The sequence below is a fragment of the Pseudopipra pipra genome, chromosome 8 (assembly GCF_036250125.1).
Source record: "Pseudopipra pipra isolate bDixPip1 chromosome 8, bDixPip1.hap1, whole genome shotgun sequence".
Lineage (NCBI taxonomy): Eukaryota > Metazoa > Chordata > Aves > Passeriformes > Pipridae > Pseudopipra > Pseudopipra pipra.
The window spans coordinates 32,574,861-32,591,701 of record NC_087556.1 but is presented as its reverse complement, the minus strand read 5'-3'; the positions used below and the strand labels follow the sequence as shown (position 1 = coordinate 32,591,701).

The following is a 16,841-nucleotide window of genomic DNA, read 5'->3' as shown; positions in this document are numbered from 1 at the left end:
GGGCATAATGCTTTTCTTAAAGATCGACCTTTTTATTATCATTTTATTTTAAAAATACTGTATTAATTCTATATGTGTTGAGAAATTGTATCTGTGGAATATAAATGGAGCAAAATATTGTGTTCTCAGGTAGAAGGGGAACTTTTTAAGCTGCTTTCAGCATCTCAAATCAATAATTACAGTGATACAGCACATAAATACCAGTAGTAGTAGTATATTTGCTGGGAATTGGTGGCATGTCAGAATTTGCCACTTAGGGATTTGCAGCAGTTGAACAGTAGCTAATGTATTTTCTAAGGTATTAAAGAGATTCTGTTAATTTTCAGGGCCAGAAAGAAACAACACTCAGAAAGCACAGAGGCATTTGGGGAATTTGGAACTCCATGTTTAAGAACTCGCATGGGAACCTCTTAAAACCACCAGGTGTTTTGTAGCTTTTTATATCTCCCTGGAAACATATAAACAATTGCATCATGTCCCTGCTCTTTGATCAGAGTCTTTACAAACTGTAACTCTTGTTTAATTGCAACATGGGATGTTTGGTAATAGGAATTTGGGAAATAGTGGGTACTTAAAATAGCTTCAGACTTAAGTAAATACAGAATCAAATTCCAGTTGTTCTGAGATAGTAAGTAGTGGCAGTTGGGAATAGTTGTAGTAAAATTATTTTGGGAGTTGTTGGGATGGCAGTGGTGTTGTGTTTCTTTAGTTTGGGTTGGGGTTTTTTAAAATTTATTTTAATCATGACCAAACTTAAATAATGGAGCAAGATTCATGTTTGTGACAGTTGATGTTGCTCATATCTCCCAAATATGAGAGATCTCTGTAGCAAATCCCCACAGCCCAAGTTGCTTCTGAATTGTTTGTCACCTATTAATTTTATTTAATTCTCTTCTCCAATTCATGCAAACATGTATAAAATACATTTATGCTGGTGAGTCTTCCCGTAGGAAGAACAGACAAACAAGGCATGGCCTGTTTATAAACGTCTGGAATGCTAAAATCATTTGTGGGTTTTGTTTCCAAGCAAACAAACTCGGGACAATGGGGAAAGGATATTGTTGTTGGGCCTCTGGGACTCTACCAGTGCATTTGATTTTGAAATAGCTTTTAATATATCCGACCTGATATCCTGAGCAGTAGAAGAAAATTCCAAGTGGGCAGCTAGCTTTCCTTGTTTTGGAAATGTCTCTGCTGTTGTTGTCTGAGATTGTCTGGAGTGTCTGCCCATGAGCTTTTGGCCAGATAGGATCAGATTTAAAATCTGTTTCAGATCTTCTACTTGGATCTGAATGAACGAGGAACCTGGATCCTAGAGGGGACTAAAATTATCTCATGGCCTTGTGATCCAGAGACATAAATCCAAACTATTTCTCCTTTTACCCTCAAATAATATTAGCAAGCATTATTCTGTAGCTGCCTGTCAAAACTGGATTTTCAAATGTAGTTTCATGTTACCTGGATGCCCTGGAGCAGGCAGGGATCCTTTGCTCCTGCCGGAAGGAAAGCACTTGAACAGCACTGGAGCAAATCAGTGCAGTTTGATGCTACCTGGGTTTAATTTAGCAGATTTGGGGCATTTTCCAAGGTTGTTTTTACAAGAGAAGGAACAACTGTCTCGCTGAGAATGCCGAGCAGTGGTTATTGTGTGTGGGTGGGCGATGTTACGCCTCATTTCGGCTCATCCCTTTGGGGAGACCTTCCCGTCATTGATGTCTTCAATAACGTTTTTACTGGTAGCATTTAAAAGAAAAATTCTGCCGGTTTTCATTTTCCTTTCACGATGTTTCTGCACAACAAATGGAACAGATTTATTGCCTGTTCTTGCTGAGTTGACCTCAGTTGCCCGTAGCCCACGAGGACCAGCCAGGAGCCAACTGAGTCTGTGCAGACTCTGTTTGAGCAACACTTCTGCTAATCTTGGAATAAAATATTTACTGGTATTGTGGAATAATTCATGCTATTGTGAAAATAGTGGTTATATATAAGGATGTGGAGCTGCAGGAGCGAGTCCAGAGGAGACCATGGAGATGCTCCAAGAGCTGATGCCCCTCTGCTCTGGAGCCAGGCTGGGAGAGCTGGGGGTGTTCAGCCTGGAAAAGAAAAGGCTTCAGGGAGACCTTAGAGCCCTTTCCAGTGCCTAAAGGGGCTCCAGGAGAGCTGGAGAGGGACTTTGGACAAGGGCCTGGAGGGACAGGACAAGGGGGAATGGCTTCCCACTGCCAGAGGGCAGGGTTTGACGGGATATTGGGAAGGAATTCTTGGCTGTGAGGGGGGGGAGGCCCTGGCACAGGTTGGGCAGAGAAGCTGTGGATGCCCACAAGCAGCAAAGGCCTTTCTAAGCCAATTGAATTCCACCTCTGTGGCGTTTATAGCTCAATCCATCTGTGGAGGCTCATCCGACCACCAGTTTTTGAGAGAAAAGTTCATCTCAAAGACAGACTCTGTAATTTGAGCCTTTTGAAGACAACCAGGTCACAGAGAGTGTTTTCTCCATGGAAAAAGAGGCAGTCTGTGCCAAAAACTGGGCAAAGCTCACCAGTATTTAAGGAGTGGAAGTGACTGGGGCAGCTGAAGAGCCCATGGAGAGTCAAATCTGTCTTTTGACTTCAAAACCCTGTCATTGGTGGACTTCACTGTGTAAAAATGTGTGTAATGCACTGGAAGTTATGACACTCTGGAGGTGACAGGAGTCACTGTGTTAGTTGTCATCCTCAGCCCTGAGCAACTCTGGGAGATCTCAGAAAATATATCAGTGTCCATTATGGGTTTCATCTTGGAATTGTAGAACTCCTTCCTCATCATAATTTGCAAAATAGAGTCCACATGAAATCTTGTGTTTTTGTAAGGAGATTGATCTATTTTCATTTCACCCTCCCACTGGTAGTTTTTGTTTTGCATCTGGATTTCTGGTTGTTTATGCAGTCCTTTGAACATGAACATCTGACGTGCTCCTGGAGCCAGCAGTAATAATGACTCAAGGAGGAATGAAGTTCACCATTTCTTTTGGGATATTTGTATAGAAGAATAGCTGAAATAAGCAAAAACTGATACAAGCTGGAGTTTCTGTCTCCCACATTAGACAAATAGCGGTTCTGGTTTCTACAGAAAGGGATTGGGACAGCAGCATTCAAGTAAAAAGGTCAAATCCCTGTAGCACACATCCAAAATATTCAAATGAAGGAAATGTTGTATAAATGCAAACATGAAATGCTCCCTGAGGGCAGGAACTTTTATTTATCCCCTCAATGTTACAGAAAACAAACTTGGAACCAATTTCTGCTCCTTCAGGCATCACTGTGAGTCTCTGGAGGATGCTGTCCTCCTTCCTGCACGTTTCCAGCTCTCCCAAGGAAGAGTCCTCTCCAGATGGCTCAATATGTGAGGCTGGAAGTTTCTTCTGCACCGAGGCAGAGAAACAGTTTATTCACATCATGTTTATTCTTAAAGAGAAGGAAGAAAAGGCTGTAGGTGAACTTGGCATCAAAACACATCTATAATGAAAATTGACAGTCATGTGGGGGGAAGTCACATCTCTGCAGCAACATGAGATGACAAAACAATTACTTGATCTTGCTGATTGATCGTGGGATGGTTGGGGTTGAGGAAGGGTTGGGCTGGGATGAAGATGAAGGCAATACTGAAATGTTTCCTGCTGTTGAGGTATGAGATTGTGAGAAACCCCTTGTGATAAAACTCAGTGCCTCAGAAATGAGGGATTGTATGTGCTTATCTGGAAGTTACCTTTCTTTCAGGCTGATAACATTCTGAGCTGAGTAAGAATAGAAATTGCCATCCAGCGCCTCGTGTTATCACACTGGGAACAGGCTTTGCGGTGGATGGAAAAATATATTCTTTAAGTAATATTTAACACAATCTATCATGTTTCTGAAGTAGAGCTACATTATATGGGCTGTGGAAGAGGGAATTGAAGGAAATAACTCGTTCACTCTTATCAGTGATCCCCACTGTGTAGATTGTGCTCCCAGTGTCCACTGCCTCGGAGCTGACCCGGCAGCAGGACAGGGAGGGGGTTCATGCTTCTGTTTCCACCACACTGGGCAAAATCATTCTAAAATCTGTGGAAATCGTTATTTTCTGGAGCTGTAGGTGTGATGACTGCAGGACCTGCCATTCCCTGGCTCCTGGAGGAGCTGCCTCACTCATCCCAGGCGGTCTTTCTGGCTTGTTTATCTTCCATTTTACCCCCAGGGAGCCATTATGGGAAGGAGATTTTTAGACACGAAAAGTTAGAAACTAAACAGAGAAGGCAGACAAAGGCTGAAATAAATGAACTAGCCATGGTGTTGTTTAGCTGGTTTGAGTGAAGGCTGTTGTGGTTATTCAAATGTCTTCTTCCAGTAAAAAATGAATAGCTTTCTGCCTGTTCTCAGCTACCTATTCATGCCCCTGAGCTGCCACTCACTGAAGATGTAGAACGTTATTTGTGGGCTGTAAATCACATCAGGGAAATGTTTCCTTCTGGAAATTGCTTTCCTAATTTTTTATAATTTTTTTTTGCATTTCTTTATTTATTTTAAGCCAGGTAATTTCTTGGCCTGGCTTACAGCAAGTTATGCCAGCACTGGTGGTGATGTGGTGCAGAGTTGCTGAGGGGGTTCTCAGCTGTGGAGGGAGGGGAGAAGAGAGGAAGGGGGAAAAAAGGAGCCTTTGATCTTGGGTGTTGTTTTTCTGCTGTTTGTGTTCGTGCACGTGCTGCACTCTTGTTTTTTCCAGTGCTGTGAGCTGTTCTTGCTTTCAGTGTGACGTTGAAAAGCGGATTCCACTGTGGGTGTGGGGTGGCTATGGGGTGTTTTAGATGTCTGGGTGTTTTGAGTGGCTGTCGGGTGTTTTAGATGGTTATGAGGTGGCTGTGGGGTGCTTCAGATGTCTTTTGGATGTTTTAGATGGTTATGGGATGGCTGTGGGGTGTTTTAGATGGTTCTGGGGTCTTTTAGATGACTTGGCTGTTTTAAATGGTTATGGGCTGTTTTAGGGGGCTGTGGAGTGTTTTAGATGGATGTTGGGTGATTGTGGGGTGTTTCAGGGGGCCATGGGGTGTTTTAGATAGTTAAGGGATGTTTTCAATGGCTGTGGGTTGGATCTAGGGTATTTTGGATGGTTGTAGAATGGCTATGGGGTGTTTTAGATGGTGATGAGGTGGCTATGGAGTGTTTTAGACATCTGTGGGGTGTTTTAGATAGTTATGGAGTGGCTGCGGGGTGTTGTAGATGCCTTTTGGGTGGCTATGAGGTGTCTTAGATGGCTTTTGGGTGGCTATAGGGTGTTTTGGGTAGTTATGGGGTGTTTTAGATGGTTATGGGGTGACTGTGGGGTGTTTTATATGGCTCTGAGGTGTTTCAGGTGGCTGCATTACAATGGGTGGTCATGACTTTATAGACACCAATCGAAGCCAAAAATAAGAGAATGGACCAGGAGGAATAATAACCCAGTTATTCCTGAGTCATGTGAGGAGAACTGTGCCTGTGACACCAGGAAGGGCTGGGGTGGAGCTGCCCCTTCCTTGGGCAGTGGCAGGAGGTGCCCTAGCCCGCCTTGCCCTGGGGCAGAGGGGATTGGCATTGCCCAAACCCCAAATTCTGAGGTCAATTTGTTGCTTTCCCTGGACATCCCTGTTTGAGGGTGCTTTTGTACCACTGAGCTTGTTATGTCTGTGCTTCGTGTGGCACTCCTCTGGTTGTCCCCCAGGCCCCAGTAATCCTTCCAGAATGTCATCAAACCCCAGTGTTATTTCTGGACGTTGCAGATAAAGTTGTTTTCGAGACGTTTAACGCCCCAGATTGATGCAGAGCTGAGTCATCAAGTTTTGCTCCTCTTAATTTCTTCAATACCTACTTAAAGCTCTTTGATGAGAAACTCATCTTGGCTGTTAAAGGAAAATAATCCTATATCCTCTGTGTACATCTCCTTCAGAATTCCAGTTTCTCCTCTGGCACCAAAGGTAGATCCAGAGCTTCTAAAGCAGAACCCAAAAATGTTTGCTGCAAACACACATCCCTTGTTAACCAGTATTTACATAAAACATGCTGACACCACTTTGGGGAGATTGAGTAGGATGCTTTCTCAGCTGCTGAGATTTGCACATGAGATGGAAGATGTTTTGATTAAAAGAAGGGGTAGCTGAATATTTTTTTCCATTTATTCCCATGTGTCAAAATCAAAGCAGCTTTTCTCCAGGCACTTTGCCCATTTTCTTTTTTTTTTTTTTTTTTTTTTTTTTTTTTTTTTTTTTGTTCCTCTTGTTCAGTTGTTTGGTTTTTTCCCCTCAAGGTTGAGATTTTTGTAACTTTTTCTTCGTGGAGGAATTCAGTTACTTAATGAGATAACTACATGTTAAAATACCTTTGAGACAGAAATAAACGCTATTACTGGGTTTAGATTCCTGTTTATTTTTAGGACGATTTGTAAATTCATTCTTTTAGTTATTGGAGAGGGAATGGTCAAGTGGGGACAGGCAGAGGGCACCCAGTGAGACCTCACCACTAGTGTCATCCTGCTGTAAGAACAACAGTCAAATACTACTTTTTTATTACATTTTTTACATATTTTTATAATTATTTTATTATAAACTACTAATTTATTGCATTAATAATGTCTATTTTACTCCTACACATTGTGACTTTTCTAGTCTGGGGCCATTTCTGTGATAACATTTTATTATGTGGTTCCTTAGTTTATTTTTTGAGCTGTATTTTAAAAGCCTCCTGCCAAGGAGGAGAACTCCAACTTTTTTTATCAGTGTTGAAATGAAATTTTTAAAAGCATAAACCGGAATCTTATCTCTTTTTGTTTCCCCTGAAGTGAGGGAAAAAAAAACGTTCCCTTTCTCATTTCTTTATTGTTATTTGCTCCGTGTGGGTGTGAGTGCTTCAGGCCGCTCAAACTGGAACAAAATCTTTTTTTAGAAACTAGAGTAGAATTTTCATAATAAACCTGATCTCGTGCAGCTCCAGAACCTCCTTTGGGGGGAAGCGAGAGAAGGAAGCTGGAATTAAGGAGGGTTATAAGCACTGGAACTTCAAGGATCCGTATTCTGAAAACTCTCTGTGGATTTGCTGCTGCTGCCTGGATTAGAAGATCCTTTAATTTGCTTTTAATTAAAATGATCTTCATTTATTCTAGGCCTTTTTCAAGGGTCCCAAGGCACCTCACAAACTTGTGGTGCTATGTATGAAATGCAAAATCCATATTCACGTGCTGCTGAGGCTTCACGTGGAAGTGAAGGATGAAAAAGAGTCTTAACCCTCCTTTTTTCTCTTGGTACTTTTACAGCCTCAGTTCCCCGTTACAGAGGGAGTTTGAAAGCACTGGAGTTGTACATGTTTGATCTCAATGAGACTGGAGTCCAAAGTGTAAACATTGACCTTCCATAAATAGCTTATCTGGATACTATATTTAAATAGCCAAGGATTTATTTGTGCAACCTCATTCAACTGGAGGGGAAAAAAGGTCATGTAGATACCTTTCTCCTTTCTCTTTTCTTTTTTTTTTTTTTTTTTTTAAAAAAAAAAGGAAATGCACCTATTGCAGAAAATTCCAAAAGAAAATGATAGATTAGAATGGAAACCATTGCATAGCTTGTAACTATAGTTAGGTTATGTTAATTTTCTTATAAATAGCTGATCTTAATGTACAGTGTAAGTGTTTGGAAGTGGAAAAAACCCTTTCCTAAAGATGACTTTGCTGTGCTACATTTTCCTTGTGTACTCTGGAACTACTCTACACTCAATAACTACTAAAGAACTGAAGAAATAGGGTCATCAACTGGTAAAAACTCAATGACTTGTGTGGTGGTTTCTTTCTTTTTCGTTACTTCCTGTGGAATCAAACCTGATGATCAGCACAGAAACCTGAAGGAGTTCAAGGAGCCTGGATAATGTAGTTGCAGGGATAAATTTGATGTGCCAGGTGAGGTGACGGTGACAGAGACATTGCTGAGAGAGCAGGAAGGTGTCAGGAGCAAGGATACGCAAATGCTGAATTTTTCCAGAGACTGGAAAAGTTGCTGTTGAGTAGAACAGATGCTGAGATTTCTTGTCATGCTCTTGTGAGGTGGAGGTTGGTCTCTCCTGCCAAGGAACAAGCCATAGGACATGAGGAGGCGGCCTCAGGTTGTGCTAGGGGAGGTTTAATTTGAATATTAGGGAAAATTTCATGATGGAATGGGCTGTCCAGCCCTGGCACAGCTGCCCAGGGCAGTGGTGGAGTCCCCATCCCTGGAGGGATTTAAAAGCCGTGTGGATGTGGCACTTGAGGACATGGGTTAGTGGTGGCCTTGGCAGTGCTGGGGGAATGGTTGGACTCAATTGGCTCAGAGGGCTTTTCCAACCTAAACAATTCCATGATTCTGTGAGTTTAGACAGCTCTGAATTCAGGAAGGCACATTTTGTGAAGCCCCACAATCTACTGGAGGCAGAAATTCTCCGTGTGCTTTCGCACGACGCCGGCAGTTGTGCAAATTCAGGAACTGCTCCATGAGGTTTTAATATCTGGTCATTAAGAGGGAAAAACAGAACAAAGTCCTTAAAAACAATATAGACGTGTTTATTTAATAACTAATAAAATGGAAAAAATGTGTCAGAGGAGAAAACCTTAAGCTTTTTTGCTTGCTTACAGAGTGTCAGAAATCTCAGTGTTCGAGTTCGGGGAAGCAAAATGCCATTTTTGACATTGCACTGTTGTTTGGGGATGTTACACCAGAATTGTGAGCAGCAGATTTTCTCATAATACTGGTTTTGTTTTCTGAATGAATGCAGCAGTGTTTGCTCCTACGGGGGAGTTATTCATGAGGAGTTCACAGAGCTCACCCAGGGTCTAGGAGGAGGGCAGAGGGCTGCGCTCAGCAGTTTGACTGAGGATGAGATTTTTGAGGCATTTTTGGGGCTAACTTTTGAAACGTTGTAATCTTTCCATAGATATCTGATGAACAATTAAATAAACCCCACGTGATTTAATTTTCTGCAGCAGCTACAGTCCTGTAGCCTGTTGGCACTCATGTCCCTGTCCAGGTAGGGTAGAGGTGGTGCTGGTGGAAACTGGTTGAGTAGCAAGAACTGAGTGATCCCAGTGAACAGACAACTTTGACTTGAATGATTTCACTCCCTAATCATAGATCACAGAATGGTTTGGGTTGAGAGGGCCCTTAAAGCCCATCCAGTCCCACCCCCTGCCATGGGCAGGGACACCTTCCACTAGACCAGGTTGCTCCAAGCCCTGTCCAACCTGTCCTTGAACACTTCCTGTGATAAGGCAAAACTTGAGCGTTTCAGGTTTGAGGCTTGTGGGTTTATTTGTTTGATTTTCTTCCACCCTTGTTTGCCAAACTTCTTCCCCATCTCATACTCTTAAGTCAAACCCATAAACTCTCAGTGTTATTTTCTGCTATAACTGATCAATAAGGATGACTGGACACTTGAAGGCTCGTATTTGGGGCAACATTTTTGAGACACATTGTTTCCTAAAGGCAGGTATTCCTCCTCCTCCTCCTTGCTGTGTCCTCTCCTGAATTAGATTCCTGGTGGTGGAGTCTTTTTTCAGACCTGGACTGGCTGGTTTCCAATGAGGAGTTGCTTGCAAACTTTGGCCCGAGAATCCATGGATTTCTGTTTTGTGGAAACGCCTTAGGCCATAGGAAAACTGTATATTTAAAGTACAAGTGGCACTTACAAAGTAAAGCTGAACAGGCCTTTAATTTCTTTTTTTCCCCCTGTTTCTAGTGGACTCTTACCTTGAGTGAGGGTTTGACTGAAGGATAAAGATGTTTATAACCATCTTATGGAACCACTGTGTTCTGCTGCTCTGTAAATAATAACTGGGGGGTTGTGTTCGTCTGAGACCAAGGAACAAGCTGCCGCAGGGTGATTTTTTGTGGAGTTGTAGCCCTTTGAGACGATGGACTTGGCGTCAGCCATCCACACCCAGCTCGATTAAGAGCCGGTCGATGCATTTGTGGTGAAAACCCACAACAGTTGGGCATTTGCAATGAATTTCCAGCCATCTGTATTGCATCTACTGTGTTCCATTGTTTCACCCAGGCACAGATGTTGGAAAAATGACTGAAAGGAGTGATGCAGAGCTCCAGAACAAATTGTTGTTCTCCTTGAAATGAGGGTGGTGTCGTCTTGTTTTGGCTCTGGGGAGGTTGGGTGAAAGGGGCTTCCCAGAGTAACATCAGACACCACAACCTGCAGCTGAGCGTGACCCCAAACCCTGTGTGAGACCTCGCTGCTCTCCATCTCTTTAGTAGTGCTACCACCCTGTGGCATTGGTGGGAATTAGGATCTCCAGGGAAATGGCATTTGTGTGTCGCTGCCCATGGGAGGACAAACAGCATCAGAAGTGCCATCATGTTGGAAATCCAGTTGAGGAGTCATATCCTGTTGTCCTGATGTGCTCCTTCAGGACTAAAGGCTGCAGAAATGCCTGTAAATTATATAGACTTGATGAACAGCCTCATGGGCTTCCCCCAAAACAGTGTTCACTGCTCTGTTGTATTCTGAAGGCAAGGGGAAGGTAGATGGAGAGGAGATTCCTAGGATAACCCATGTGACTGCTGAGGGTGTTGGCCAGGTCAGGTCTGGTGCAGCTTCACCTCTCTGTTATAATCTGGAGTTTATCTGTGGGTTTATTTAAAGCTGGATGTGCAGTGAGTGCCTCAGTGTTGTTGTCATCTCGTTCGTGCGTGAGAGGAAGTTCCTTAATGAGCACAGAGCAAAAGCCATTTTCATAATTAGTGTTCTCAAATAAATTTATGAAACACTGATGACTTCACTTGGCAGTTCCTGGAAAACCTAATCTAAGGCCCAGCCTTCCACAGAGGATTGGCCCAAGTGGTCTCCAGAGCTCTTTGCCAACCTCAGCTTTCCTATGATCAGTTTTACAATCAGTTGGCATGTTTCTTTCTGGACTTTCAGCCTTTTCAGTAGATAAAATTAATTAATTTCAGGCAGAAAAAGGTGCTTAAAAGAAACCTTGGGGGGGGGGACGGACACATGTAAACTGGATTCAAGGATTTATGGTTTTGGGGCTTTTTGAGGGGAGGTTGTGAAATTTTAATGCAACCATGAATGCAGGGTGAGTGACCAGAATATTTGGGATAAATGCAGTTGCACTCCTGTCAGTGAGAAGCTGAGCTGAGCTGTTTGTGTTCCTGCTCAAGGAGGTGCATGGCATTTGCGAGTTCGTCTCCCCTGAGTGCTTGAGGCAAACAGTCAAAACATCAGCAATTGCAGTCTGCTGGAATAACTGCAGGTCTTAAAGCATTTTATATTCATCAAGAAGCAATTTCTGTTGGCTTTCTTTTTAAGATTCAGTACAAGAGTTGGATTTAGTTAATGTAGCCCTGTTTTTGTATTCTGTGTGCATCTACAACGTCCTAACAAACATCCCTAGTACATCAAAAACATGCAAAGCCTGACCTCTGAACACAGTGTGTTCTTCCTGTTTATGTTGGCCCTGGCCCTTCAAAAAATTATTTATTTTGTGATGCGGATGATTACCGAATAAGTTCACATCTGTGGAAGCTTGTTTGAGGTAGATATTGAAACTTGGCATGTTCTGCAGGTTCTTGACCTTCCAGGAGATCATTGAGGAGTTTTGTGTGATATCATTGTCCTATCACTGGCGACACGTGGGATGAAAATGAAATGAATGAGCTCCTGCAGGGAGCAGGCTCTGGAGTCAGATCTGCCCAGCAGCTGTTCCTTGTTTGATCTGTACAAACGTGAGAGTGAAGGTCTTTACACATCATTTTCCACCGGATGCTGTTCAGCCGGGTACTCCTGTGGAACATCTCTGCCGGTGACCTGGAGATGGGATGAAGGGCACATTCAGCAGCTTGGCAGATGGCCCTCGTTTGGAGGGCAGGGATGCTGTGCACAGGGACATCCAAAAGCTTCCCCGTGCTGGAAGAGCCAAATTCAAGGGTGTGAGGATGTGAATTAAGAGTCTGGAGGAGAAGAGTTGTGTGGTGGTGTTCTCAGTCATGGAGAAGACTGAGCCAAACTCTACCCTGAGGTGCAGAGCACAAGGACAGGAGGCACAAACTGGTTATATGAGGAAAAATTGCAACCTGTTCTATGGGGAGAAGAAAATTCTCTATGGGGATGGTGGGCAGGAGACCAGGGGGCTGTAGCATCTTCTCCTTGATCCCCTCCCAATACATATCCCATCAGCCTGGGGCTCAGCAGGAGGTTGGGCGGGATGATGCCAAAGATCCTTCTCAGTCTCAGTTATTCTGTCTCACTGAGCATTTTTGTCCATCTGAAACCCTCTCCAGGAAACTGGACATGAAATTAAGTGACTTGCTACTGTTAATTGTGAATTAGGGAAAAAAAAAAGGCAAAAAATAAGTCCTTGGAATGACTTAGGAAGGGAATTCACATCTGTGTGCAACTCCAACTGCACTTGGGTATATATAGAATATACTCGGGTATATTCTAAAACGCTGGAGAGCCTGACAGTTTTTATCATCAATCTGCTTCATTTTTTCATTATTTTTAATAATTGTGATTAGTCTAAGCAAATGTTTGACTCTTCTGTTCAGAGTCTGTATTGACAGAATAGTGGGGCTTGTCACAGCAGGTGTTTGTGTGTTTTCTGGGAATTCACTGTATTAAAACATCCTGTGGTTGCAGTCGTTCCCTGAAGTATATTTTAAATTAATTCTCGTGAAATAGGTGCACTGTTATGCTTCTGCTTTTAGCCCTGCTCTTAGTGGTGCAATATAGGAAATAAAAAACAAGTCTGTTGATTAAGAGGAAGGTAAAATTTTATATTTATGTAATGTTTAAATTATTAATGCTTATAAAGACAGTAGGGCAGAGGGAGAGCTCAGCTTAAATGTGGAAAAGATTGTTTTGCTGTAATATAAATCTGCTTTGTTGACTTAGTGAAGTAGAAGCATCATTATAGTCCATTGTTGATGATTTTAAGGAAATTAAGGAGTGAACCTGATCAAAAAAGACCAGGTTTCCGTACTGGTCACTCACTACCACCTTTCCTTGGGACAGAGTTCATCTCCTTAAGCCACTGTAGTAGTATTTTTATCCAAAATTGTGCTGTTCCTATCCCATTAAACCAGGATGTGCAACACCAGGAACAGTTTGTGAAGAAAATGAGTTATATAACTATAGGTTTATGTGGTAGCAATGATACTTTATATATATATATATATATATGCCTAATCACAGATCTACATATATGAAGGCAGAGACACAGTTCTACTCTGGTTTGATTTTTGTGTTGAAAAATAAGCCAGTTTTGGTCAAGTCAGTACAGTTATGTCTTAAAATCCATCTACTCTTGTGTTTTCAGTGATGCATTTTGCATATGTGGCTGAACATCCACTAATTAAACATCTCAGAGTTGTAACAGTCACGAGTCTTTTTTTATGATTTTCTTCTGATCTTTTTGTTGAAGCAGGGAAGGATTTCCCTGTGCAGAATAGGAGTAGAAACCCCTCCGGCATCAACTAGAGATGGAAAATGTATTTAGAGTTAGCCCTTCCTAGAAGGAAAAGGTTGGGAAGCTGCAGAGAAAGTTATGCAGATTAGTTTCGAATGATATCCTGCTGGGGGAATGCTGTTGGTTTAGGAAGGCTGAGGAATGAATCACTGGAATTGCTCCTGAGGGCCCTTTTGGGCAATATTTAGAAAAGTGGTTCATTGCCAGTGCTGGGAGGTGGGGGGACAGAGCTCTCAACCATCACAGCCAGCTCCCCTGGGTGCAAGATGTGGTTGAACTGACCCCAAAACCTCTGCATTTTGGTCAGAAATCACCTGGCCTGGCACCACGTGGCAACAAACCTGCTTGGGGACCTCCTTGCTTTGATCTGTGCTTGCACTTTACAGATGGTTTGGGTTTCTGGCAGCGCTGTGAGGAAGGATGTGCTGAGAGACAAGGACCTTTTCAAAGCCAGCAAGTTCTTCTCAAGATCTTTTTATCTGCTGAGTTGAGAGATGTCCAGTTCCGTAGCTTTCTTCCCTATTTTTTGACCAGTTTGCATCGGTCACGATTGAGTGGTGTGAGATCCTTCTCTGAAATCTGATCAGGAAATGTTAACTTTGACCAAACTGAGTATCTTTAAACATGCAGATTTTGTCACCTTCCTGTTTATCCTTTTTCCAGATCCCTGAAGAATGGCATTTCTTTTATTTCTGTTGTCCAGGCACCAGCACAGCTCCTCATGAAACACCACTGTGAAAACCAGTAAGTAGTTAGAGCAGGAAAGGGCAGAAAAATAGATTTTATCTGCTCACAGCTCCTCACCTGTGTCCCGTGGTTAAAATACAATGAAATCAAGACCTTCAGTTTTACATTTTATAAAAATGGTCTTTTGGATGTGTCCTCCATCAGTGTTAATTATAGTGGGCACAGTTTGGGAAATAAGGAGAAAAACCCCCAGTGTTTTGTTGTTCCTCCTAAATTCATGTTTTTTGTCATTACTCACGAAGCAGAAGTTTTGCTTTACTACCAGAGAATTGAGTTGTACATTGTTTAAAAATTACTCCCTGCAGGTTCATCTTTTGCTGGCTCTAAGGCACTTTAAAGAAGGCTTTTCCTTATCTCAGTAGCACATCTTGGGAAGTCATTTAGTGAGCAAATTGTCAGTTAATTGCCTTGATCTGCTGTTGAGAAAGATGCTGAAAATGAACTGTTCTTAATCATGATATCAAAATATCAGTTCTGTTCTATTAATTAGCATGCTGGGAAATAGGATGTGTTTTTTAAGGAAGCTACTTAAGCTGATCTGGTTTGCTTTTTATTTTTAGTTAATGCCTTTAGTTGGTTCCCTGAAAGAATCAAAGCCCTGGGCCTGTCTGTGTGAGAGGGAAAATGAAGTTTCCAGGGTTGAGCAGTGGATGATAACACTAAGGATTTTTCCATAAAAAAAATTTTGAGGTATATCTCAGGATTTCATGCAGCTTTGTTGGCTGGGAAGCTTCTGTTCAGACATAGGGGGTTCCTCTCATAGGATTTTTATGGCATAATTTGCACTTCTCCCACAAATGCACCTTCCTTTATAGTCTTTACTTGACCTGTGAATAAAAGGTCTCTTGGAAGCCAATGTGGTGTGATTTTATAGGTTACTGGGTCTTCTTCTTATTTTGAAGTGCTTTTTTACAGACTAGGATTGACTTAGTGTTGACCTAAATTTACTTACCGTAAATTTTGTTGGTAATTAGACTTGGCTCTCTGCTCTCCAGAAATATATCCTTTATTAATATATACCTTTATGCAGCTTAGTTCTGTGATATGGCCAAAAAGCCAAGAGAGTGAAATAGGTGCAAAATCAGCCTGAAACAAGGTGAAGTCCCATTATTTTGTCCAGTTTATTTTTCAGCAGACGACTGTGGTTCTTTGGTGAATCTTAAAGAATCTTTGAAAATCACAGACTTGTTAAGGTTGGGAAAGACCTGTAATACCAAGTCCAACTGTTTCCCTCACTTCCAAGGCCACCACTTACCCATGTCCCCAAGTGCCACATCCACATGGCTTTTAAATCCCTCCAGGGATGGGGACTCCACCACTGCCCTGGGCAGCTGTGGCAGAGCTGGACAACCCTTTCGGTGAAGAAATTTTCTCTAATATCCAAATTAATCCTCCTGTGGTGCAACTTGAGGTTTCCTCTCATCCTGTCCCTTGTTCCCTGAGAGCAGAGCCGACCTCCCCCTGGCTTCACCTCTCAGGGAGTTGTAGAGAGCGAGAAGGTCCCCCCTGAGCCTCCTACTTGAGCATGAGGGACAAGAATTGAGGATGTGATTTTTTTATTTTTTTTTTGAGAACTGCTCCTCTGCTGCTTCTGATAAGGCTGAGATAAGTTTTATAAGAGAGGTAACCTGCACTTCAATGGCTTGAGCTGGAAAAGCAGATCACAGGCACAAAATGTGCCCCAGGGCAGCTGTTTGTGGCTGATGCCTGATGTGACAGGGAAGGAAGGGATATGTTTCAGACACACTGCAGAGGTGTTGGTAAATGCAGCTTGGTTCTGTTTCTCTCCCTGCAGATGTGTATATATATTTTATTTTATTTTATCTTTGCTGTTGAAATGTGTGTGAGACATGGAGAAGCCCTTGGCACCCCAGCAGTGCCTCCTGCCACTGGGATTTCTGGGATAATCCTTACAGGAGTGAGCAGCTCTGCCTGGCATTCTGTGCTCGGAGCTATGTGAGCCAATTATCCTCATTTTCTTCTCTTCATGGAGAGAGATTGACTTGAATCTCACAAAATCAGAGCTACCCGTTGTCGGTTCTGCAGCTGCCAGAAAGATTTCTGGGCAGCAAATCAGTTCAGCTCTTCCATCTAACAAGGCTTTGAGTTCTTGATGAGGCTTTCTGAGAATCACTAACTCATATCTGCCATTTTTCTGATTTTTCCACTATTAGCAATTGCTAATAATGTCTAAGGAAAAGGCCTTGTGGTTGTTGGTCCCACGAAGCACATGGGTGAACTCTTCCCTCTCCGCTTCCTGCCACCCTTCTCAAAATGAGCTGGTCTGGCTTCCCAGGATGTGATTTCCTTATTTTTCTACATCTAATAGGCTTTAAATTTGCTTATCATCTCACAGGGCACAACTCTTGGTCCTTTTACATGCCTGTAAATAGTTATCTAGAGCCTGCTGAGCTCTGAAAAGATAATATGGTTAAAATCATTCTCACTGGGACATAAAAACCTGGTTGCTTTTTCCAAAGGGACCTGGTTACTTTTTTCAAAGGGACTTGTTCTGTCAGGTTTGTGTGTCTTTTTAAACACAAAATTTCTGTTCTTCCTGCTTGTCAGATGTTTTCCTACATGAATGAAGATGTGGAGATGGGATTTGG

The 16,841-nt window shown here is 42.5% G+C and overlaps 1 protein-coding gene across 6 annotated transcripts in view; it reads left to right on the top strand.

The window, feature by feature from the left end:
- Positions 1–16,841, top strand: part of PTPRE (protein tyrosine phosphatase receptor type E) — a 104,022-nt gene that overhangs the window by 11,460 nt on the left and 75,721 nt on the right. For 2 of the 6 annotated variants that reach the window (XM_064663528.1, XM_064663534.1), the window contains exon 2: positions 14,149–14,229. The exons of the other annotated variants lie outside the window; for them this stretch is intronic. In XM_064663528.1, coding sequence (XP_064519598.1) covers positions 14,207–14,229 — 23 coding nt within the window. In that variant the 5' untranslated portion in view covers positions 14,149–14,206. The remainder of the gene's footprint in view (positions 1–14,148; positions 14,230–16,841) is intronic. 6 annotated transcript variants of the gene reach the window in all.